General features: G+C 51.1%; 2 protein-coding genes and 1 long non-coding RNA gene across 3 annotated transcripts in view; 1 reads left to right on the plus strand and 2 right to left on the minus strand.

Moving 5' to 3' along the window:
- Positions 1–2,313: 2,313 nt before the first annotated feature.
- CTSH (cathepsin H) lies at positions 2,314–16,394 on the minus strand. Its single transcript, XM_050967376.1, has 12 exons — positions 16,295–16,394; positions 14,048–14,079; positions 13,305–13,410; positions 13,129–13,199; positions 12,501–12,605; positions 11,821–11,907; positions 10,818–10,873; positions 9,419–9,500; positions 9,258–9,326; positions 8,113–8,219; positions 4,636–4,761; positions 2,314–3,630 (listed from the first exon to the last, which is right to left on the minus strand). The coding sequence occupies exons 1-12, from the start codon at positions 16,383–16,385 to the stop codon at positions 3,555–3,557; spliced, it is 1,008 nt and encodes a 335-aa protein (XP_050823333.1). The 5' UTR covers positions 16,386–16,394; the 3' UTR covers positions 2,314–3,554.
- Positions 16,395–17,791: 1,397 nt separating this feature from the next.
- On the plus strand, positions 17,792–20,975 carry LOC127058017 (uncharacterized). The gene is made up of 3 exons (XR_007776256.1): positions 17,792–17,839; positions 18,372–18,451; positions 19,962–20,975. It is a non-coding gene; the product is annotated as an uncharacterized LOC127058017 (long non-coding RNA).
- RASGRF1 (Ras protein specific guanine nucleotide releasing factor 1) overlaps positions 20,793–25,520 on the minus strand; it is a 96,993-nt gene continuing 92,265 nt past the window's right edge. Inside the window, exons 26-27 of the mRNA XM_050967331.1 lie at positions 24,938–25,006; positions 20,793–21,931 (exon numbers count right to left, since the gene is read on the minus strand). Coding sequence (XP_050823288.1) covers positions 21,839–21,931; positions 24,938–25,006 — 162 coding nt within the window. The 3' untranslated portion in view covers positions 20,793–21,838. The remainder of the gene's footprint in view (positions 21,932–24,937; positions 25,007–25,520) is intronic.

Below are 25,520 nucleotides of genomic sequence, written 5' to 3' on the forward strand. Positions count from 1 at the left end.
AACTCTCATTTCTGTGATTTAACTACAAAACCATCTTTTTCATCTTCATTGGCATATTTCCATTCTCAAAGCCAATAAACTCAAGTAATAGAGAAAGCCTGAATTTGGAGACTTTAGGTATTTTTCCACATCTGACACTTTGTTTCTGTGATTAACTGTTTTGCTAAATACTGTACTAACAAGCCCCTTAGCTGGTAAATAACCTCCCAGTTTTAATCACTATGGCTTCTCACATCACCCTTTGTTTCCTTGACAGAGCACTTTGTATACCACCGAACATTATATTAGTGTGGCAGCAGTTCAAAAACATTGAGCTATTCAATTTTTAAACAAAAGCAATTATGAAACAATATTACAGCTGCACTCCTTTGCACCACTAGTGTTTTGTTTGCAGTGGTGAACAAAGGACATCATTATGCTGGTAGTTTCCTTTCACTCACTTAAAGGCTTCCTTCTGAAAGCGCGATTTATCACGAATTGCTGCACCGAGGCTCTGGCAATTGCCTGAGATTTCACTGAGAGGAAAGCCATTGGGATTCTTTCTGGTGTCCCAGTGAGGCATTCAGTCCCGGAGACCCATGGCAGCACTCCGAAGGTTGCTGTTCAGAACTGGCTTTTAGGGGATTTCAAAGGGGTTCATGTCTAATCCACTATATGGCACAATTTTCAACACCCAGCAAACCATGATTTTCCTGGGGGGAAGTTGGTCAGAGACTAGGGGAAAGGGGCAGAAAGTGTCCACATCCCAACCTGAATCCCGGTTGTGGAGCTGGCACATGACTCTTCTGTGACTGCTATTGCAACCTCTCAGCTGTTCTAGGGGCTGTCCTCCTGTGTCCCCTTGGTGGGGCTGCAGGCAGCAGTTCAAGCCTGCTGATTAAACATTTGCCTTTCTCCAGTTTGCCCCGATTTTTCTCTGCACTACAGCGGTCACCAGAGGTCTGCTCCATAGCTCACACAGCAGGTAGAGTTTTGCTGGGTGGCCTTGTCTGCCCGCCCTCAGCCTCTCTGCAATCAGTTCCTATATCTACTGCCTCAGCAGCCCCTGGCTGCCAGGAAGAGCAATTGCCGGGCGTCCTGCTCAGGCCCCACAGCTCCAGACCTGGACATACATCCTGTGAGGGACTGGAGCATGCTCAGAGCAGACAGAATGTGGAGAATTTAGTTGCCAATTCCAAACTCTAACAAGTCTCTACTGAGCATGTGGAAACAGGCTTTCAGAGGCTGATAACTTAGCCAAATTTGGGTGGATTTTCATAAGGATGAGGCCTTGGTCATCCTCCACACCAGTGGAAGCCCCTTGCAAAATGTCATGTCTCCCCTCCAAAAGAGGGAAGTGCTGGAGATCATCCGCTGAACTGTTGTAAAGATTTCTGAGCATGTCTATTTCCCTAATCTTGTTCTGAAAAATGGATGAACTGTTTTAGCTGAAATTTTCCAGAAAACTTTTGCCTGAGGCAGACTCCCAGCATGGAAAATTTCAGCCCAAATGGCTTAGGTTTGGGAAAGTTATCAGCAACTGAAAACAGGGTCTTAGAACATATCGGGCCACCTTAATTATTTACTCTGATATTTTTAAAAAGCTGCGTAATCTTAGGAGTGTATTTAATGGACATTCTGGGTTTGACTTTGACCAGAAATTCATGGACACATCACTGTGTTCTTTGTATAATGAGCTATTGGGCATTTTTGCAGCAACACACAACTAGTTGCTCTCGCAACATACCACTGGCACATGTGCATATCAGATTGAACCCGAATTCTGTAGGCTAAACCCAGAGCTCCTGTAAGCAGATGTCAGTCCACTGATTCAAATTATGACCCTGATCTTGCAAAGTCTTACACCTGTTCTCAGCTTTATGCAAATGAGCAGTAACAGTGACATAAGTAGGGTTCCACATGGGTCCACTGCATGGGGTGTCTTGCAGGACTGGGGTCCTACTTTGTAAACACTTTGGGGCGGTGACCTTGATTTGGGGCTTGTCTACAGAAAGCTTTTGTACCACTTTAACAATATTAGTTCCTCAGGTTATTTACAGAAATAAGCTATTTTGATATAAGCACCTTTAAACCAGTTTAACTGCATCCACACTGCAGGGGGGTTGTACCAATTTTAATTGTATCAATTTAGAAACTGATATAGTTAAAGCACTACAAAAAACTGGTGATCTATTTGTCAAAGACGAAGGATTCAGTCCTGCTCCTATTGAACTCAATGGCAAAACTCCAAAGGAAAGAACTTCAAATGCTAATAGAGTACCTTTCACAAACACTAAATTAATGAAAGAAACATTGAGAAGGCAACACAGAAGATACCACAAAAATGACAAGTTGTTTTTATTCGTTTCCATAACACACAGTAATGTCTTGGTGGTGTTACTGCAACAGGAAATGACACACAGCTGAAATGCCTTCTGCATACATGACGACTCCTCTTAAAACAGAATATATTGAAATGCCTGACATTAAGGTTTCTGCTTTTTCCTTAACTGAATAGAAAATCATTGATTCTTTTTAATATTCATTAAAATATTCTTTATTTTAGTAAAAATAATCAAATCTTAGATTTAATGAAAATAGACACAGCTTTCTTACACATTTCTTAGCACTTATTAAAAAACAGATCATTTGTCAGAAGAATACACATTTCCCGTAAGGGAGATCTGCTGACATGCAGGACAGTCTCCCCAGGGAAGGGGAAGACTCATTGCTGGAGTTATTTCAAACTGGGCTGACAAATGCTACTTAATAATCATACAACAACTGCACAGTGGTTTCAGCATCCAAGTGCTTTACAAACATTATCTAATCAACCATCACCACACCCCGAGAGGTAGGTTAGGTAGTATTACCCCCATTTTACAAAAGGGGAAACTGAGGCAACGAGGCTCAGAGACTTTCCCTAGAGCACATGGTAAATCGATCTGAGCTGGGATTAGAAGACACGAGTTTCTGGCTCTCAGCCCTGTCCATGGAACATGCCACAATGCTGGAGAATTTACTACAGAGCAGCGGTTCTCAAACTTTAGAAACACAATGACCCTCATTTTGATTTAAAATTTTTCACGGACCCCCAAGTTGGCTTCTAATTTTTCTGGAGGTGCTCAACCCCCACTCAGCCTCAGTCCCCACTCCACCCTTTCCCCCAAGGCCCCACACCTGCCCCACCTCTGCCCCTCCTCTTTCTGCTCCCTCCCCGAGTGTGCCGGTTCTGCAGCATGCAAGAGGCACTGGGAGGGAAGGGGAGGGGTTGATCAGCAGGACCCGCGGCCCCGGACATGACTCGCGGACCCCCTGGAAGGACCCTAGTTTGAGAACCGCTGCTATAGAGAAACATACATGTATTTGGAGGAGGTGACTTAGGTCTGTCTCATTCAATGAGCACTGCACAAATGCAGGAGTCTGCCTGCATGGAGCTCATTGCAGGATCAGGACCTTAGTGGGCCTTTGCCATCTCTCATTTTTCCAACATACTGAACTTTGGGGTTTAGGAGACTCCTACACAATAGCCTGGTTCCTTTCCTTGGCCACTCTTCCCAGCCATTGACCCTGCCTTAGACCTGAGGAATTGGATACGATGCACATGCAGCGAGACCACACATATTCTTGCCGCGTTCAATATAGAAGTAGCTAAAAGGAGAAACAAACACAGATTAGTGAGCACTCCCCATTACTCCGCTCCAGATGCACGAGAGACAACTGACCTGGCATGAGGTTACCATGTCACCCATGGTTCTGACCGGTGTCATTCTGCACAACATAAGTAAATTCCCTTCTCCTATCAGTGCAAGGAGTTGATGTACATCAGAGTCTTTTGTTTTTGCAAATGATGGGATTGCACCAGGCAATGGAATTCATTGGCAGAGTCACTTTCATAAACTAGCCAAGTTAATGCCCAATCCTGCAAAATTTGCCTTTCACCCTTGGGGCTGCTCTAAGTTGTATCCGCTAGCAATGTGAGTGGCTGGATTGCTGGATGGCAGGGCCTACCAGCCAAGCCCTGTTCTCACCTGCCCTTGGCCTTCTTGTCATGGGATGCTGGGAGTTCTAGAGAGCTGGCTACACCACCACAGGGAGACCTCCTCATATAGCCAGGCAGGCAGGAAATCATGTATTTGGTTGTTCTTGTTCCTTCAAGCCAGGGGGTGCTGCTGCACCCCCAGTACCCCTAGTTCCAGCTCCCCTGCAGGTAAGCCAGGCTTGTGGCTACTTTGTGCCAGCACGCCAGTGTGAAGCAACAAGCCCGGGGCCAGGAAGTGTCCCAGGATAAGTTTTCCCTGTATGAGGGAGAGCTCTTATGACAAATGTTGAGAAACTCTTTTCTACACAGGATAAACTCCCAGCCTGAGCCTCTCACAGAAGCGCCCTGCCTGACTGTATGGTGGCTCCAAAAGGGCTTTCTTTATAATATGTGGATGCTGATCTTACCAGTCTCACGTAGCAGTCTCAAACCGCTAACACCCTCAGCCATTGCACTAGCTTCTTTGCAGAAAGCATGGCTGCTCCCTACTTGATAAACGGTCGCTTAGAACTGATTGGTGATCTTTAGGCACACCGGTATGCGAGGTTCTTGATTAGATTCAGTTAGGCCGTAGCGTGCCCAGCTGTGGTGGACGTCAGTCAGAAGCTGCTTACCCGTCCATGCCCCACAATGGGCCCCAAGAGTTTTTAACGATCCAATAGGGAGTTCCATTTTCTTCTCCATAACCCACAGCCAGAACTGCATGGTTCACTTTGTCTGGAGTCTTATCACATGTAGGGCTGCAAACAAAAGGCAAAAATAAAGCACGTTTATTATATGAAAACCTAGTTTGTTGTTAATCATTAATTAGTCACTGTACTCTGCTGATATAAAAGGCTATAAAAGTGCTAAGCATTATTCAGTGGAAAGAGGCAATTCACATCAACAGGATTACTCACTACAATGGAAGAAATTAGCACATGAATTTTGGTGGTGCAAAGTGAAAGGTCTTAGCTGCAGCTGTAACAATTTGCTCAGCCTTCAAGTTTCAGGGCCTGATCCTGCAAACACTTCTGCACGAAGTACAGTTGTTCAATGGGACTGGAGCTGTGAGTGACGCTACCTACCAGTGCATCTGCAGGATCTTAGCCGACACTGGGTATCTCTTATTTTAAAGAGAATGGACCACTCTAACCCACTGCTATGAGAATACTGCACGGGCTCCCACGCCCCACACGTGGGACACTGTGGCCCTTCAACACAACCAGTTTCTTAAAGGAAAACAGACTAAAGATGCGCAGCAACTTCACTCGCATCTTCGTTTCCGTTCAGTCGAAGCTGACGCTTGGATAGCCTGGGCGGGACGGGGCATTCGGGGATGTGTTCAGCATGACGTGCCAGAGGATTTCACAAAGTGGGATTTTTGTAACTGTTAAAATCAGCGTATTGATTTCTGTACTGAACACTTCCCAGCCGAGGCAGAAGGGCCATCCAGCCCATGTCTCTAAGCTGACGGCCATTTCTACTGGAGCGCTGTGGTTCATCTTACAGTTTTATGGAAACCCGTGACTGCAGGAGAACTCCAACCCCCAGTGGGGAACGTCCCAGCAGGGGAGAGGTCCCAAATTATTTGGAGAACTGCATCTAAAGAAGTTTTTAAAATGCAGGCACTGATGAATGGTTGGTGTGGACTCATAAATCACGGGCCCAGGGGGCAGGAAGAGGGTGAGTATAGATCACAGAGCCATTATAATCCAAATACGTGCACCTCTCAAACACACACAGGAACTGCTAGGTTGGATCAGATCCACGGTCCATCACATCCCACATTCTGTCCCTGGCAGTGGCTAGAACCAGAGGCTCTGGGCGAAAGCGTAAGAACTCCACAGTCGCAGACGTGGGACAATCTGCGCCCCCTCCCATTAGGTCTCACCCTGGTCTCTGCTAGTCAGAGGGTAGCTTAAACCTGGAGGCATGAGGTTTAATATCCCTGCCAAAATGTGTGTTAGGATTAACCATTACTCTGGATATTCTAAATTATTCATATAAACATCCAACCCCTTCTTGAATCTTCCTAAATTCTTCATCTCAACGACTTCCTGTGGCAGTGAGTTCCATGGTCTAATGATGTGTTGGGTGAAGAAGTATTTCCTTTCATTGGTTTTGAATTTCCCACTTTTCATTTTAATTGCACGTCCCCTGGGGCTTGTGTTATGAGACTAGAAGCCCCGATCAACCTTCTCTCGACATTTGTTATTTTATATCTGTTTATCACGTCTCTGCTTACTCATGAGGGGAACACGAACCTCTGACTTCACTTCCCCTCTGCACCTTATCTCTGTGCATCTCAGCCACAAACACAGATTCCTTTACCATCGCTGTGCTGACTGACAGATTGATCTTTCTACACCAAACCTGCCTCCTCCTGTCCAAGCTAAAATCGCGGCCTATCTCTCTGACACCTTCTCATAGCTGTCCAGCCATCAGCTCAAACAGAGCTCTTAACCTCCACCCACACCCCACACTCCTTTCTCGACCCTGTGGAGAACACCACAATACTACCTGCTACTCAGGCTCACCACCTGGGCATCAGCTTCAACTCAGCCCTCTCTCTAGGGCCTCACATCCAGGCTGTGTCCAAGTCTTGCAGATTCTTTCTGCGTAACATCTCTAAGATGCGGCCTTTCCTTATTCAACCACACAGCAAAAAACTCGTGTCCAGATTCTCGTCCTCTCACTTCCGTTACTGCAGCGTCTTCTTCTCCGGCCTTGACAAATGTGACCTGGCCCAGCTCACACCCATTCTTTGCAGCAGCATTCTGATCCTTCCCTCCAGCGGGGGCTCCTGTTCCCCCACCTTTGCATCCCTCCACAGACCCCCCTTCTCTACTGTATCAAACACGAGCTGCCCATCTTCACTTTTGAGGCCCCTCCTGGCCTATCCCCACCTGACCCATCGTCTGTCATTCCCTATCAAGCAGTTGATGCTCCCCTCTGACCAGCCCATGCTGCCAGCCTCCATCACCCACTTGGTACATTCTCAAACGAGTGCCTTCAAGCTCTCTCCCCGCTGCCCCCATAACCAGGAATAGGAATTAATCTGTCCTGCCACAGCTGGCTTCCCAGCCTCTCCAAAATCTCATCAGCAGCCTCTTAGGCAGCTACTCGCCTTGTCTGTGGAGTGGACACACTGCTCTCCCGATCAGTTCTCATCCTCAAACCCACACTTCTCCCTTTGTCCCTTTTCATGTCCTATCACTGACTTCTCATCGGAACAGGAACAACCCTGCGAGGCCCAGAATATTGGTGAACTGCTCAGGCCAAAGGACAACAATATATATTATCCCTCACATGGTAGGATGAGACCCATTTCACCTCCTGGATACTCCTTGGGGGAAATTCACCCCTGGTGCAGAGATGGTCCATGGCACCAGTTAAGCCCTTCACGGTGCAGTACAGTGGGAGGCTGGAGGTTGAGCAGGCACACCAGGGCATGGGCATGCCCCTCACCTGCTTAGAAATGGTCTCGTGCTGGCCACTTAGCAGCTGCTATTACTGCCCCTAGGATGGAAGAGCCACCACAGTGAGGCTGCATGTCTGCCCCACACCCTCACCTGGCATTACAAAGGCACATTTCTCACACTCTCCTGCACAGAGCTCAAACACACGGGCTTTAAGCAGTGGAATGAATTTCCCCCGGGTTTGTTATGGGAGTTTGCAGGCAAACATCTCACGGGTCACACATAACCTGCTGAGCTCCCACAGGCCTCTTCCAGTGACTGGACCTACCCTGGATTGTCTCAAGCAGCTCGTTCAGGGACTGGCTCCGACTTGGAGCTGGTCAAGAGCATTTCAATTACATTTCAAAAATTCGAAGTGTTTTGTGAACAATCTTCAGCGGTTTCTGATTGGTTCTACTCCCATTGTAAGTTGCAACTACATTGCAGGCCCTGATTTGTTACTCTACGCTACCGAACTCAGAGATGAACTTCCAGCTTCCCATTCTGTTTGTCTTTGTCTTTAAAAAATGCTAGTCGACAGTAGAATGACCGGCCTCTGGAATACAAAGGGAAACCTGCTGGGGAATGAACATGATAAAGCAACTCAGCTGCTATGGTTTTCCTGCATCTTCTGCATTCAGAGATACTCACTTGGAGTAAATGCCTTTACTGTATCTCATGAAGTCATCAGTCACCTCAAAAGCGAAGCTAACGGGATTATGCTTCCCCACCGCTTCCACCATGCCCGGCTCATCGTACTGGAAGGAGAAAATTCCAAGCGTTATTTACTTCTTGGTCAGCGTCACTACAGGGCAGACACCCCAGAAAGACAGACATGACCAAGCTGGGGTTGTGGATAAACCTCCCATCCTCTTCTGTGCAAACGAGGAAACACACATGGATGACGGACACGTCGGCCCTGTTCACACGGGGAGCAGCACGGCTGGGCCCCCCAGGTAGGGCAAGGCCAGGCCTTGCTAACATCCACGGGACCAGCCGTGCTCCCAGGAGATAGGAGACCAACTCTGTCGAAGAGCTGCTAGCAGATCCCTCTTTTTTACACAAGCTCATGTGCCAGCAGCAAGAGTTGGCCAGGGACACTCCACGGCTGCAGAGGTTGTACAGTAGTGTGCTGTGACTGCCCTCCAGAGGCAGCAGAAGTTTGCTGCAGGCCAGACCCGTGAGTTGTGTATAATGGGGAACGAAAGTGGGGAGCAGAGAGGAAAGAAACAAACTGGAGCAGAATGGAGTAGTAGGTGCAACCCTTGTCCCTTCTGGATTAGCCGGTTCGGCTGTAAACACTTTCTGAGCCAGTACCTGTGAGCTGTCTCCCATGCACAGAGTGCTTTTAAAAACATGGGAAACAAGCTATTTTCAGTCCAGCAGGCGGAACGGTGCAGAGAGGTTGGCTTGTTATGAAATACTAACAACCAAGTTCTACAGCCTGTTAGTGTGCACAGACCCACTTCCATGGCAAATATCAGCGCGAACGAAGACAGTGTTGCGGTGACTCAGAATTGTCACCGTGAACTTTCTGAAACAATGGCACCAAGGGCAGTGCCCTAGCCTCTCAGTAGAAGGTGATCGACATCAAAGCCTTCATATAGTAACTTAGGTGCCAAAATAGTCCACTGAACCCAGGTATATCCAGGAAATTAGCTTCACTAGTGATGCACAGAAGCAGACCAGCCTCGTTTGAGAAGCAACAGCCTGAATGTGCATGCTGCACCAGCCACCCCATTCCCAGGGCCTCTCACTGCATTAGTGATTGGTAAATCAAAGCCTGAGGAACTTACCAGGGTGATATTGACAACATCTTTGACAAAAGCGATAGCCTTTTCTGGCTGAAATTTGCAGGTGCCGTTCTGTGCAAACACAAAGGTATCAATGTTAAACCCAGGTTCGTCACCAGCGCGTCCAGTGTTTGATTACGCTTCTGCTGCACTGGTAAGAATACCTGAGCCCGGTAAGGATACGTATCCTCTCCTTGGAGCCCTTTGTTATACAGGATGTACTCAAAAGCTTGGCTTGGCAGGCCCCTGGAAAACACCACAGCAAAACGGTGAGTTTATTAGGGCAACAACACTGTATCTTCTGCAAAGATCAGTCCACATGCTTACTCTCAAAGGATTAGCCATAAAGTGTCTGGACTGTGATCTGAGCATGGGCAGCGGGATGAGGTATCCTGCACCACTAACAGCACCGGACCTGGAAATGTCACCCACCCTTCACATCCCAGCTACCAGTCTCCTCCCAGGGTTCTCAGGGCCTGACCCATCACAGCCCTAAAGTCCCTGGTGGGCAGCATGGGTGGGGCACAGGAGCAAGGAATTCCCCTGGATTAGAAGAGCCCCCAACAGCTCCAGAATCAGCCACTGCAGACTTACACCACCCCCCAGCCCCCGTTGGGAACCTATGGGCACCAGGAGGCACATCAGGGATATTTGTGAGGGAAGGAAACGTGGCTGGGCCATTCCTAGACCCTGGCTACCGAACTGCCCATAGAGAAGCAAGTTAAAGCAGCCCCCCACCCCCAGTATATCCTGTGCTGGGGGAAGAACAGGCCCCAGCAGCTCCAACACACAGGAGGCACCAAGCCATCTTTGCCACCCAAGTCCGGTCCCCGTGTGGCACCAGTTCAGCTCTGGGGCAGGGTGAATTTGGCCCTCAGGCTGAAAGACCTTTTCTGGGTGCCTGTGGCCAGGATGCTCTTGACTGTGATCCCTATGCTGCACAAGAAGAGGATGGCAAGGAGATCCCCAGCGCTGAGTGAGGAGCTGCTCCTGTCCCTTCCCCCATCCCGTGATGGGGTTGGGGGGAGGAGGGGGAAGGGGCTCAGCCCCCTGCAGCAATTCTCTGACAACTTGTTTACAGGAGGACAAAGACTGGCCAGAAGCAGCCAGGTGAGGAGGAGTTGAGAATGTCCCGGAGATGGTGCCAGAACGTGGTCTTGTACGACGAAGGTGCTCATGCACTTCAGGGGAGGCAGTGGATTTGAAAAGGGCTTATTTTCTGCAGCTTTCACTTTAAGAAAGCCAGCGGAGCTTCCCGAAGGCGAAGACGAGGTGTCTGTGGGGGCTTTCAGGTTCACGCTCAATGTCGAGCCTCGCTGACAAATGTCATCCAGCCAGAGAAACTGCCAAAACCTCGCTCACTTTCCCCTGCAGCGTTCAGCCACTAGGAACTGTCGTATTCGAGATGTGGCCAAACAGCCAGTGGGAGGGAGAAACCTTGAGGGTTGGGAAGCCCACTAAATGTCACACATCACATATTCCAGAAAGGTCAGAATTCTGGCCCCCCAGACGCCGCGTGCCAGGTTCCCTTACCTCTAGTAGGTCCCAACTTACACTACTTACCCACTGCATCCATGGTTATTGAAGTCCTGAGCACAGTCAACCAACTGCTGCTCTGCCTAGAGAAATACTTGGAATCAGCGTCTAGTCAGAAGAGCAATCTCTTTCTCTCTCTGTCATTGTAAATACACGATACACGGCAGACAGTATCACACTGAAGCCTTTTCCTTACTGCACACCAATGGGTGTTCATCTTGTGCCATCAGGGATTGCGAGACTGGCTCAGAGCCAGGGACCGTGCTGTCCGCTCTCATGTCGCTGATGGGGACCAGCACCAGCTACTGCGCAGGAAGGAACCCCGCAGCAGGCAGCTATGGGCTAACTGGCCTGCAGGGAATGTTCCTCCCAGCCCCTATAGCTAGAGGTTGGCTCGTGCCCAAAGCAGGATGGTTTAGATCCCTTCCCATGCTCTTGTTTATTTTCAAGACTTGCTACAACCGCTCTGGATAGTCTGTTATCCATACAAATGTCTAATCCCTTTCGGAATCCTGCTCCACTCTTGGCCCCAATAATTAAAAGCCTTTTAAAAGTCTATAGCTAAATTTTATCATCTGGTTCTCCTTTATCCACTGTTTTATTGTGGCACTGAGTTCCACAGGCTCATTGTGCATTGCGGGAAAATGACTCATAGACGTCCCATTAGCTAATGAGATCTGCTCACAGAAGCCAGGGATTGCAGGCCAGTCCCCAGTTTCCTTTCCCAGATGAATGGTACTGCCCCAGCTTGGACAATGAGGTGCTCAGCTGCTGCAGTGAGGACAGCAATACACACTCTAGAGAGGGACAGACTCCCTGTTCTGGGCTCACATGGCGCTGCTGAGTGGTCTGCATCGCACAGTCCGTATTTGCTGCTGTTTTGTGCGCGAGAACGTGACCTGGACATTGAGGAGAAGCAGCCAGGGGACCGGAATCGACAGCACACCCGAGGGCTGGGGCTGCCAGAGGGCTCTGCACAGCCTGGGCACACGCCCCATGCCCCGGTGCACTGAAAAGGAGAATCTCTTACCAGTGACAGTAGCTTTCCTGTTGCTATGGCAATTGCAGACTCTAAACACCCAGTGGTGGAAAAGGTCCAGCAGCTGCCACACGCGCCCTGCATCGGGAACCAGGAGCAGGAGGTTAACAGGTTCCTAACGCTGTTGGGAAAGCCCAGAGGAGGGGGAGCTCCAGACATCCCATCCCATCAAAGAGAAGGGCTGGGGCTTCATGGTTACCCTGACTTCTGTGCAGACCTGTGGGAGTGGGCACTACCCCACAGGCCTCCGCTCTGCGCTGGAAGCCATTCTCCCTAGGAGCACCTAGCGTTCCCTGTCCGACTGATCCTGGGCCGCACCTTCCAGTGGGGAGCAGCTAGCAGCCGTGGGATTCTGGGGGGCTGACAGGCACCTCACTCGCTCTTGTGGGATTTTTCCAGTAGTATCATAAAGAGCAGCTGTCCCCCAGCCCAACCTGTCTGCCTGCCCATGCTCCCCCTTGCCTTATGGAGGGGCTCCCATAAGCCCTCCCTGACGCCCCCTTGGGGACGGTACAGACCCCAGGATACCTGCTATGCTGGGGGATGTCCGAGATCTGCCCTTGTGGCTTTATCCCCAGCTCCTCCCTCTCTCCCACTGGTCCAGAACGTGCGAAGGCAGCGACGGGCTGGAGGACCATTTGGAGCACGGTGGAGCTGACACATTTGCCTACCTGGTTCTTCACGGGGGTCACATAGTTTCCTTTTTTCCTCCAGTCGACAGTGGAAGGACACGGCCCAGAGCTGGCTAGGAAATTCCCTTTTGTGGCCGAGCAGTTCTACAACCAACAGGAGAGTGTTTTGATGAGTGGAGAGCTGTGTCTTATGGAACATCAACGTGACAGCAGCCTGCAGGGAAATGACTCTTCCTGGGGCAGAGGTGGTCCCCACTATCATGTCACAAGCCCATACCCTGGGGCTCCATGATGGCTAGATTCACCATGCCAGCATTGTTTGCAGCAAGGATTTGAAAAATATTTATGTTGGGCCTAATCCTGGCAAGTGCTGAGCCCCCATAGTACCCAGTGGAGCCAATGGAAGTTGTGGGTGCTCGTCAGGGGCTTGATCCAACCCTCAAAGTTAACTGAGATCCTCATGCTCAGCACACCACAGGATCAGTCCCACTGGGGTCCCAAGAAAAATACAATTCTGTAGGTACTAAAAGCTGTAACTAGAGGCAGAACAAAATAAAGTCGAGGTGTATGGAAGTGTCCAGGGGAACCTAACCTGGGTAACACAGCCACAGGAGCCATGTACCTGTAAGTCAGCAAAAACTCTGCCAAAACTAACAAATACATTTACCTGAGGTTCACTCCAAAGATATTTTTTTCTAAATTCTGTGAATGTCATGTCTGAAAATTGGTTTAGACCCACTAAAAAGAAGAAGAAGTTTTATTAATCAAAGAGCTAAGCCAAAAACATCACTCCGGATAAAAAGAGAGATTTAGGAAATTAAATTAAAAAGCATAAACTCATACTTTCAAATGTATGATTCCCAGCATTGTGTCTGTCGATTCGTCTCTTATTGGCAACAAAGATCTGCAGCCTTTGGTAATACTCCTCCAGACTGTACTTCCTGTTGTACTAAAGATGAAAGACCCAGAAGAAGTCAATGGCAGGTGCAGAATACAGAAGTGAAAATACACACAGTGCGTATCACGACTGGGGAGATTTTCCTCTAAAAAACACATGTAGCTACATGGCGAGGGCATTTCCCATCACGCACTGCTCCCGGATCCAAGATGGGCTGGGGGTGGAGAATGGGAGCGGAGTCCACCATACAAAACTATGAGGACCAGAGCTAGAAGAGATGTCCTCACGCTCAGTGGAGGAGAAAGAGAGTTTGGGTGCATGCAGGGAGTTTGATGTGAGCTATTTCGCACTATTTAATGTAACTGTGCCACATCTGAAATGTCTTGGCAGGAGGCACCTTGTAATTTGAGTTATGCATGAGTATTATTGTGAGCATGTATTTCTCCAGACTTAGCCTTGGCCAAGTCCCTGGCAGCTGGTCGCTTGCCAGCATGGAAAATCCCCTACTGGGAAGTCCCTTGCAGTACAAAATGGGTGAACAACAATAATGAAACCAGTCTGTTTTCTCCTTTTGCAGAAGTCAGCTTAGATTTATTTCACTGACTGACCATTCTGAACATCTGCTGTGGGGAGGAAACCCGTGACGGTTCATTTGGCTTCTGAATCCTTTGAAAAGAAGAAGTTTTACCTGCAGCATCCATGACTTAAAGTGAAATTCCTCTGGAAAGAGAAATAAAGAAACAAGCATTTAAGTACTTGAAACACCTGTCTCTTATTCTGTGTTTGTAAAGCCCCCCTGCACAATGTGGCCCTTTTCTTGGCTGGCCCCTCCCTACTACCATAATAATCATTATAAAGTGGAAACAATTAAACTAAACTTTAATTTTCAATAAACTACTGTACTCATTTAGGATAACAGCCTTGCCGATCTTTGCCTATTTCTAAGCAAAATGTTACATATTAATGTAGCTTAAAGGAAGGGTTTGCATCCAATAGCTATCGATTTCCACTTTAACTGAAAGTTAGAACAAGGATGTTGCCTGCTCCCCACCCCAACCCCCCGTGTTGGGTCTGATTTTGTTTTAAAACAAAACCTGGTGCCTAAAAAGTCATGCTGGGGCTGAAAGTGAATTTGCATTCCGGATTTACAGTGTTCACAGAGCCTAAATATCAACAGAAGATATTGCCTTTCAGGCTGGGGGCTGGAACAATGTGTATAGTGGGGGTGCTGAGAGCCACTGAATCAAACTGTAAACCCTCCCTATCATGAAAACCACTTCAAACCAGGGGGTGCTGCAGTCCTATACCCTTTCGTAAACAAGAGCTGTTGTCCAACTCGGCCTCTTCTGTGAAACTGTTTTAAACAGTCAGCAAAAGTTACAGAGCGAGCAGAGGTCACCGATATGACTCAGAGACTTTGCTGAGATTGTGACTGGTGAACAAAAGAGAAATGGAATTGGGACGGAATGGACCCAAACTGGTGTGCCGGAAATGAGGCTGACTTGGTGAACACTGTAATGAGGGGGATGGGCTATTTCACCCCCCTTAGGGGACCTTAGAAACAGAGATTTTGCAGGGAGCTCAAACCAGGGAGGATGAGTGGACTCCACCATCAAGCTGCCACTGTCTCCTGGGATCCCAGGAGAAGAACCTAAGAATGGCCATCCCAGGTCAGACCAATGATCCCACGAGCCCAGAATCCTGTCTGCCCACAGTGGCCCAGCTGACACTGCTGCAACCCCTAACGTCAGCGAACTACACCTGAAATGTGCGACTTGGGGTCCTGTTTCACCCTCCCTGGGGTGGCCTTTGCCTTCCTCCCTATTTCTTCTTTTTCCAAACTCTCTCTCCTTCTGCTTTCTGTTTACCAAGGGGCTGGCTCAGCTGGCCAAGCCTGCAGCATTTGCAACACTGCTCTGAGCCTGTGAGGAGAAAGGAGCAGAAAGCAGGGCCTTAAGCTGCCTGATGCTGGTACAAGTTTGCCAGGGCTCCAGGGGCAGCTCTATGTATTTTGCCGCCCCAAGCATGGCAGTCAGGTGGCTTTCGGTGGCATGCCGGCGGGAGGTCCGCTGGGCCCGCACCTTTGGCGTACCCGCTGCCGAATTGCCGCCGAAGCCGCGGGACCGGCGGACCTTCCGCAGGCAAGCCCCTGAAGGTAGCCTGACTGCTGCCCTCACAGTGATGACCGGCAGATGCCCCCTGCGGCTTGCTGCCCCTGGCACGGGTTGGTGCCCTGGTGCCGCCCCTGCAGGGCTCTGAGCCGCTGACGAGACTGTGTGCTGGGCCTCTTGTTTTTCCAGCAGTGAGGAAGCAAAGAAAAGCCACCCTCAAAGCCAGAAGCTGCATTTTCTAGCTGTTCTCTGTCCCGGGGGGGGGCTTGTCTTGTTTGGTCTTTAAGAAGGGGGGGGGGGGATCAGACTTTAACAACAGCAGCAGCTCCACCCCAGCTCAACTACCTTCTGCTCTTTCTCCTACAGACAGTTCCCCTCTGTCAGCCCCTGGGCCCGTGTCCAGCCCGCTGGGCCTTTGCCCCCGCAGACTCTCTGCAGTTCCAGGGCCGGGGAACAGGCATTTCCACCCCTGCAGCTGCTGTCCCTCCGCTCTGGCTCCCACGCCCACAGCCGGGCCGAGCTGCTTAGCGCTGCGCGGTGCCGGGGTCCCTGGGCCCGTGGAGTGAACCGAACCGAACCGAACCGAACCTGCCGGGAGCCCGGCTCATCCCACCCCCCGCGCCCGGAGACAGAAGCGACAGCGGCTCCGGCAGCACCAGGGAGGAAAGCGGCGCCCCGGGCAGGGCTCGGCCGGGCGCAGGCAGCCCACGGGCCGCTCGTCACAGCGGCCCCATCGCCCGCAGCCCCCGACGGCAGGTCCGAGCCCGGCCGGTGCCGGCTCCGTCCCTGCGCGCCCCGGGCCCGGACCCCCCCCGCCCGCCTACCGTCCGCGCGGGCCGCCGGGGCGCTGCTAACGCAGGGGAGCAGGGCAGCCGCCGCCAGCAGCCCCAGCAGAGCCCGCTGCCCCGCCAGCATGTCTGCGCGGACTGCTCCGGGCTGCGCTGCGCTGGCTGCGCGGGGGACGGGCCAGGGGCAGGACCCAGCCCGGGGCGGGGAGATCCGCGAGCGGGGAGGAGCAGCGGCGGGGCGGGGGGGGCAGCCGCGTTGGTCTGTAGCCGCAGGAGCAGCCCGGAGTCCCTGGCCCCCTAAACCCGGCAGACTCCGCTGCGCGAAGCAACAGCTGGAGCCGTGGGGTTTTCACAGCCAGAGAAATCCGTTCGCCCGTGCAGAGCCCGGCCCGGGCCAGTGACCCTCCCCCGTGCAGAGCCCGGCCCGGGCCAGTGACCCCCCCCCGGGGCTGGGCCCGGCCTGGGCCAGTGACCCTCCCCGCCCCCCGGTGCAGAGCCCGGCCCGGGTCAGTGACCCTCCCCCCCCGTGCAGAGCCCGGCCCGGCCCAGTGACCCTCCCCCCCCCCCCCCCGGTGCAGAGCCCGGCCCGGGTCAGTGACCCTCCCCCCCCGTGCAGAGCCCGGCCCGGCCCAGTGACCCTCCCCCCCCCCCCCGGGGCTGGGCCCGGCCCGGGTCAGTGACCCCCCCCGTGCAGAGCCCGGCCCGGGCCAGTGACCCTCCCCCCCCGTGCAGAGCCCGGCCCGGCCCAGTGACCCTCCCCCCCCCCCCCGGGGCTGGGCCCGGCCTGGGCCAGTGACCCTCCCCCCCCCCGTGCAGAGCCCGGCCTGGGCCAGTGACCCCCCCCCCCCCGGGGCTGGGCCCGGCCTGGGTCAGTGACCCTCCCCCCCCCCGGTGCAGAGCCCGGCCCGGGTCAGTGACCCCCCCCCCCGTGCAGAGCCCGGCCTGGGCCAGTGACCCTCCCCCCCCCGGGGCTGGGCCCGGCCTGGGCCAGTGACACCCCCCCCATCTGGGGCTGGGCCCGGCCCGGGTCAGTGACCCTCCCCCCCCCGGGACTGGGCCCGGCCCGGGCCAGTGACCCTCCCCCCCGCCAGGGCTGGGCCCGGCCCGGGCCAGTGACCCTCCCCCCCCCCCCGGGGCTGGGCCCGGCCCGGGCCAGTGACCCTCCCCCCCCCGGGGCTGGGCCCGGCCCGGGCCAGTGACCCTCCCCCCCCCCGGGGCTGGGCCCGGCCCGGGCCAGTGACCCTCTCCCCCCCCGGGGCTGGGCCCGGCCCGGGCCAGTGACCCTCCCCCCCCCCCCCGGGGCTGGGCCCGGCCCGGGCCAGTGACCCTCCCCCCCCCCCCGGGGCTGGGCCCGGCCCGGGCCAGTGACCCTCCCCCCCCCCGGGGCTGGGCCCGGCCCGGGCCAGTGACCCTCCCCCCCCCCGGGGCTGGGCCCGGCCCGGGTCAGTGACCCTCCCCCCCGGGGCTGGGCCCGGCCTGGGCCAGTGACCCTCCCCCCCCCGGGGCTGGGCCCGGCCTGGGCCAGTGACCCTCCCCCCCCGGGGCTGGGCCTCAGGGCGGCTAGCGCAGAGCCCGGCCTGGGTCAGTGACCCTCCCTCTGGGGCTGGGCGCAGCTCCAGAGCCCTTGGCAGAGAAACAGGGAGAATTACAGGTCAGCCCTGGCTAGAGACTGATGATCTGCGATGAAGGACCGCGCAGCTTGTCTCCCTGCCTCAGCGGCAGCTGGAGACAGGAGTCTCCTCCTTCACCTGGCTGGGGGGGCCAGCCCCGGGTGTCACCCACTCTCCTGGCACCCCAGGAGGAGAAGGCGCTGAGGTCTTACAAATGAAGGATTAAATCCTGACCAGTGCGAGAGAGGGCAGTGGGTGCAGGGAGCAACCCACCCAGGGTGCAGGCGGATGCTGCTGACGGTGGTCCCTGGGCACTAGGAGGCAGTGGCAAGGGAGGGGGCATGAGCAGCTGGCCTGGGGATGAGGCCAGCACCTCACTGCCCTACTTCATCTGCTGCCATCTAGGGAGAGCACACCTGGTGCCTTTCTGGTGGGGCAGGGAGGGTGGTGCAGAGCCTCCTGCAGGCCCTGCTAAGCCAGCTTGCCTCTGTCACCCACTGCAGGTAAAGCTCTTGGGAAACCTCCACATGGCCGTCACGGTTGTGCTCTTAGGGGGAAACCAGGATTGGCCCCTACCAAGCAGGTCAGTGAGGGTCACCTGCCCTTTCTCCCTGTGTGCGTGCATGGGGGGGAGGGAGGGCGGGCAGGGGAGGTGGTAGAAACATCTGCCAAGTGCCAAGTAAAGGGAAATCCGTTCTCACTGTGAAAGACAGTGTTTGGAGTCACATAGGCAAGTTCCATGTCCATCACCCCCACCCCTCTTCTAGTTAGAACCTTCACAAAAAGTCCATTCAGTGTAGATGGGCATTTTCCAGGGTCCGTTGTGAGCTAAGCATTCCTTAATGGGCCATTCAACTTGACTTGTGCTGGCTGAATACCTTGTGGGCATTACCACAGGAGCAAACGTAGTAAACAACTAATATTCCTAACTTCAGATACCAGGATGATACATGCACAGAAATAGCATAATCATAAGTACCAGCTATTTCACCTACATGACTATTCCCAAAAGAGGTTCTGAAAAATCACACCATGTACTTGGGACCCTATGTGCCAGCACCCTGCCCCACTGGAGTTTTGTTATCTGTTATGTAACAACAGAGATGGAGCCAGTGACATGACTTTGTTTGGCCCTTTTAATTTGTAGCTGTTCAGTTGTGACTGCACCTTTAGTCAGTGAGGGACACTGGCTGGCACACATTCAGGTTAACAGGCTTCAGTGTTCCTTTCCAGGTAACTTTTTAATGCTCATAAACCTGGTATGTCCTGAGGTAGTTTAAAGCATAACACAAGTTTTGAGGTTTGCAAATCTGTGAACCTCTGTCTCTGAGATTTTCATATTATTTATTTATTTATTTAGCTGGTCATAATGTGTGAGGGTCTCCTCTTCGCCCTCTGCTCATGAGGGTATGTATGTGCCTTGTAGCACTCTTCTGAACACCAGCTGGAAGGAATTTTTTTTTTTTTTCAGGAAGTGTGAACTGATTCTTTTCTCTAAGAAGGCATATAATTTTTTCCAGGTTCACACTGATTAATACAGAAAAGAATTGGGGTTGTTAACCTTTCTTCAAATTCCATAGAAAATTTAGTTCAGCTATATTTTCCAGTACAGTGATGAAATGGTGTTTGTGCATACAAACATCAACATGCTGAACTACTCACTTTCCCCAAATATGTAGTATTCAGTCTGTTTGTAAGGAATATGGGAGCTGGGTGAGGAGCCATGTCAGCATATGGATGACTTATTATGAGACAAATTTTGAGTAGAACTGTATCCTAAACTGCACTATGGTATTGTACCCAAACATTGACTTTCAATGGGAGATTCAACTTCCTTTATAGGAACAGAACAGACTCCTGAAACTCTTACCACAAAAATGGTCCATTGTCATGCATATTGTCCCATTGTCTTCAGTGGGACTGGGATTCTAAATTCCTTCTCTCAGCTGAATATCCAATACTGCAGCTGACCCCACAGGGAGCTAGGCACGTGCACGGAGAGCAGACCTGGCCCTTACACAGGAAATGCTAGGGGAACAGATGGTCAGGTAGGTTCTAACCTGAATGCTGATTTTTGTTTCTGCTGATCACAGGCCAAAATTCTGCTCTAGGTTTCATCTTGAGTTTAATGGAACAACACACCCATGTAAGACAAGAACCTGGCCCCAGGTGCCCGTACTCTGCTCTATACATCTGCAAGGGCCCAGATTCTTTTCAGACCATCCCCAATGAGGAGGAGGAGGAGTGGAAGGAGACATGCAGTATTACCAGTTCCAGGAGGAAATCACTCTTTTCAAAGGCATGGAAAGAAATGAGCGTCTCAGAGCATCTTGTTGGAAAAAATCATGGACCAGATTCTTAAGGAAAGGAAAGAAAAGCATCATCCATCTTCAAGGAAAGATCATAAACAAATTCTGTAAAAACATGGAGACCCCTCACTCCTCTTGTTGATACTTTTCCGTTACTGCCACACACACATTCATATGCAGCATTGCACTAACAGCTCAGAGTCAAAGGTTAACAGAGTGCCAATGGACTTCCTGTTTTCTGCTTAGTGTAAACACACTCACCTTTAGCTCCTAGTGAAATGAATGGGAGCTGAATGCACTCAGCACCTTGTAGGATTGGGCCCAACATCTGGATCGACCCAGCATTCCGACAATTTAATCACAGAACTTGAGTGACTGATATGAGTTATTGAAAGGAACCTTCAGCAGAGCAAACAATCATTTAAGACTGACAAAAATTTCTGAAGTCATTGTTCACCCTGAGATAGAATAGATTTATTAGCAAGAGGTAATCAGGAAACATATATTTTTACAAAAATGGAAATATTTTTCCAAACAAGCTGTAAGTTGAAATATTTTAGGGCTTGAAATAGAATTCTCATACCACTAGGTATTGCTTACAGCAAAAGTTTTCTGTTTGTTAGAGTGGAGCATGCCTGCCACTTTAAAGTTAAACTGTGTTTATATACTGTACAATGTAAAAAATTCATGGTAATATTCACAGAATAAGCACTACATTACTATATTCCTGCTAGACGGTGGTTAGACAGGATTACAGTATATGTAATAAAAACACTTGGTCATTTTTTTCTAATTCTACATTGTGTTACTAATAACTGTCACAAGGGATACAGATTTAGAGCATATCCACAGAAGCATGTAATGAGTCTTATGCAGCTAAAATATTAAAAGATATATTGTCTCTCCCCTACTTTTAATGAACTCTGGGCAGCAATCAACAAGAGCGATGGATTGTGTAATTTACACACGTCTCTTTCCCCACAGAGGCACAGTGCCTCATCCCGCTGGGTCCTGCTATCTGGCATTACCAGAACAGCCAATGAGATGGTGGAACAGAAACAGAGTGCAGGTTAACGGAGGTGTGATGAACTACAGCTTATGCTAGTCTGTGGCCTGTTGCTAGATCTGTTGGCTCCGTGATATAATGATTTAGATCACCCCCTTGACCAAAAATGATTGTTTTAAACTGCATCACAGTCAAGGAGAATCTTTTTAAATTGCTTGACTCCAGAGCAAGTGTTGTTCAGTTACAATAATTACGTGAAACGTGCTGAGTGAGTGCCCTGATTGTGCGTCCAACACAACAGCAGTGTCTCGGGCGGAAAGGAAAGGCAACTAGAGCTCTGTCTGTGGTTTGTTGTGTATTTGCTGTTTTTCTCCTGCTGCCCCAGCTCTCCCCCACCCTGAGAAGAACAAATGACAAAAATAACATTGTTTAAAATAAACCGGGACTGCCATAAACGAATGCTTTATGCATGAATCCTTAAACAACGCAGGAAGTTCTAGTCGAGTTCTACTGTGTTCTAAGAGCAAGAGGAGGTTTGGTTTTCGTTGAGAAGCACATACGAGGAAGTCAATCTAGGGTGCCCAACAGAAACAAACAGGTATGTACAATATGATATAGGAGGTGTACAGACGAACTGCCGGCCTCTGCTCCACATTCAGGTGGGCAGTTTTGGTTCTATTCGGAGAGAAGATTCATAAAGACTTTCTTCATCCATTACAAATGACTGGTCCAGTAAATACTGTGTCACCTGGAAAAGAAATTGTATTAAGCAGGGACTTGACCTTGCTCCCCAGTGAAGCCCACGAGTGTCAAGCCCTAGAAGTGGTAAAACATTAAGAAATGAAAATGCGGCACACAGCCAGCAACGAACAAGCACTGCATTGTAGGGAAGTGTGTGCCACTCCCATTGGTTTAAACAGGAGCTGGTGCTTTAAGGCAGACTCTGGTCTCATGACTGAAGTGTTTACAGCCTTGGCCTGCTGTTCTCAGGCTGACAGAGAAGTGAGCAGGGGAACAGGCCACCAAGGGGCAGAGAAAGAGGAAGGAGACAGAGGAGCAGCAGCCTGGAGCCCCAAACCACACAGCTCTCGAGGGAGTTTGACATTTCTCAAAACACACCGAACAGAGACAGAAGCGCCATTTGAAAGGGTTTGAGGGGATTGGGGCGGGATAGGGGAGTGTCTCAGAAACGGGAAAGGTAGAAGAATCCCCAAGCCCCCCTACTCCGCAAAAGAGAGATGCTCCCTTGCAGCGCTTCTGTGCTGTGCTACAGGCCAGAGGGGCAGCATGGAGTGAAGAGACAGACACCCGAGGACAGGAGAGCGCATTTGCAGACCAGCACTTGGGGATGAAAGCTGCTCTAGAAATGCAAGACATCAAGTCCGTCAGTGGGGAGCCTGTGTAGGGCTCTCTGCCCTGCCCCACCTGGCTCTCCCTCGGTGCAGTGGCTGGGAGGAGGTCTCCACACTCTTGAACAGTGGCCCAGCTAGGTGGCTGTTGGAGGCAAGGGCTGCGATCTGCACTTACCTGGTTCAGCTCCCCAAACTCCTGCAGCCCTGGGGGGGGCCATAGGTTGGGGCATGGGATAGCAACCCCTCAAACCCAGACCGAGTCACCTGCACTAAGCCAGGTGGCTTTGCCCTGTGCTACTTGTGAAGAGAGGGGAGGGCGGGAACTCGGAATGGGGTGCTTGAGCGTTGGGTGCATTTCTGTTCCAGGGAGAGAAAAGCGCTTTAAAGGGCTGACTCCCAGAGGCGAGCGAGAGAGAGCCCGCTTCCCCTCCCCCGCCGAGATTCGAGAGCAAACGCTCAGGAGTCTAACGGCAGCGGTGAGTGAACTCAACAGGCAAACTCGCTGTTACATTGTGTGGTGCTGACAGCTGCCATCAGATGAGTCTTGGATCCAGAGACTTTCACAGACCTCCCCAAAACCAAATGGTGCCAAGCACTCTCGGGCTCAAGAGGAGCAACTGAGCCCCTTTATAGAGAAAACAACTACGAAAAATGGAGGGACCGCCCAAGGCGTGTGGCAGGTCAGAGCTAAGCTCTGTCGGCTGAGGAGTTTCCATGACTGCAAGCACAGGGTCCAGGAGGTACGTGTTAGAGGCAGAAAGCCAGCAGAAGCATTTGCAAGTAGGACCCGGAGAGAAAGCAGAGGGATGGGGTTTCTTGGGCACAGAGCTCACAGAGGAAGCAGACTTGGGGATTTCTGCACAAGGGAACAGTCTGCTGCTGTTTGTTTCTACTGTGTTCAGGGAAACAGAACTGTGCACCCATTCTTTGTAAATACACAAATTACACCGAGCTTACAGCTGGCTCATAGCCTAACGGAAACAACCCTGCAGGGTCCCAAGCACTGGCTAACGGGTTGGCCAAAAAGGCAACATTAATATCAATAGAAATGTTAACCACAGCGGGGCCTGCAGCTCTGTGCGCAGAGCCTCCATGGGGCTATTCTAGAAGGCCACCACGCTGGCAGGAAACAGCCGTGAAGCCAGTTTGCTGCTAAGCCCATAGCAAACACTCTGTCCTTTGCTCCCCCACGGATAATCCTCCAAAATCATTAATATCCCATTTCTGGCAGCTCACCACGACTGCTCGTTTGCCTCATTAGACAATTTCCAAAAAACCCAGTGAGCAGCAGCAGCAACCAGAGAACCCATCTCCGAACATTACACTCCAAGCATTAGTTAGACGCAGCAGAGCATCCAGTACAAAAGCCCTGATGCTGTCGATCTAACAATCAGCGTTTTTTGAACGGCTGTTCAGCCCAGCTCCACTGAGAGCCATGAAGAAAGAGTTAAAGAAGGGGCTGAGTTAATCAAACTCCAGACAAAATAATAAATAACCCCGAGTCTTCCTTTGTGGTGAATGGCAGAGTATCTAGCTGAGTCCAGGGCAGAAAGTGAGCCTTGTGGTTGTAGCTGAATCACTGTATTTGTTACGGAAGAGGATTATTAATGAGAACGATAACAAAAGGGCCCTTGGACATGGGGGCCACAGGAGTGAAATGTATTATTTCTTATTGCCATCAGAAGACAAAACCTGAAACTGGCCTTGCGTGCGATGGAAAGCAGCGTCTCCCCAGGAAGATGCAGCCCGTGTGCTAGCTGTGCACAACTGGCTTTAGGCTGTTCTCTCTGTGGAACCTGACACCCCCCGTTTTCTTTTCTCCAGATCAGCTGGGAGGTGGCCCCATTGCAGACAAAAGCTCTTACACACGGGCTAGAAGCTACAGCTGTACAACAGTCCATCCCTACAGTCCTCCTTGTTCCCACCTTTGGCTGACACAGATAATGTTCTCTTCTATTTGAGTCAGGTTCTTACACCACGCTCAGCACCGCAGCATCTGACTGCAGCAGCCATTTATTGTTAAACTGATCGAAGGAATTATGGGAAATGAGAAGTCTGCTTTGTTCTGAAGGGCTGATAGCACAACTAGGCCAGGGATGGGAGGTGATCTATTCTATCCGACACTCAGGGGGCAGAGAGAGAGATATATTTTCCTTCTCTTATAGCTATTTCTTCTGCTCCACATGTCCCATCCTGCACACCATCAGCTCCAGAAGACTCCCCACAGGGAACCATCAGAAACTGATCCAATTAGTTTCTTCTATTTTAAATTTAGTTCAAAAACATCAAACCCTTTTTGGAGCAGTCGTCAGAAAGGTAAAGCTGATTTGCTGTGAATGCTACAGCAGCAAGTGAGAAGAGCAGGATGGAGAGCCTGTGAAGATGGAAGTGGAAGAACATACCTTGGCTTGGTGTTCTATCTTGTAGGACGTTTGCTGAAACTGGCGGATCTCTCGAATGATGTGGGAAATCTGCCCAGAGATAAAACAGTGTAATGTCTTTTATTACTGCAGCTGCTAGTATCAAACTTCCCTAAATACCTCATGCTCCATCCCAGACCCAAAGGGGGAGGGGGCGGAGAGAGAGAATAATTTTGTATATTGATGGTAATTTTGAAACACAACATTATTTGGCCTTCAATGAAAAAGTCTCTTCGTTCCCTAAAATAACATTTGTTCCTTTCATCTGCAAGAACATTTATGTGTGGGGTGGGGAGGCAGTCGGTCAGATAAGGAAGTTATTCCTTCTGCTCAGGTGATGGGAGTCTGTGATGTGGAGCTGACAGTTCTGGGTTCAAACCTTGCTGACAAGCCACATTGCGGGGGAGCGGTTTGAGACCTTTGCCTCGAAGGAAGAGTTTGTCGAGTCCGTCAGTAGCTTAACTCAGCTCCTGTAATTCCAGGTATTTGTAGAGCAGCAAGAAATTCAAGAACTATGTAGGAGCTAACTGGGAACATAGGGCCACATCCTCACCTGGTGTAAATC

This window comes from Gopherus flavomarginatus, chromosome 9, assembly GCF_025201925.1.
Source record: "Gopherus flavomarginatus isolate rGopFla2 chromosome 9, rGopFla2.mat.asm, whole genome shotgun sequence".
Classification (NCBI taxonomy): Eukaryota; Metazoa; Chordata; order Testudines; family Testudinidae; genus Gopherus; species Gopherus flavomarginatus.

Excerpts from the sequence above, each read along its gene's own strand:
- CTSH (XM_050967376.1), bottom strand. The coding sequence starts at position 16,385 with ATGCTGGCGGGGCAGCGGGCTCTGCTGGGGCTGCTGGCGGCGGCTGCC. Across the intron at positions 11,908-12,500 it reads TGACCCCCGTGAAGAACCAG|GGCGCGTGTGGCAGCTGCTG; the intron begins GTAGGCAAATGT and ends TTCCCGATGCAG. Across the intron at positions 10,874-11,820 it reads CAGGAAAGCTACTGTCACTG|GCAGAGCAGCAGTTGGTTGA; the intron begins GTAAGAGATTCT and ends GTATTTCTCTAG.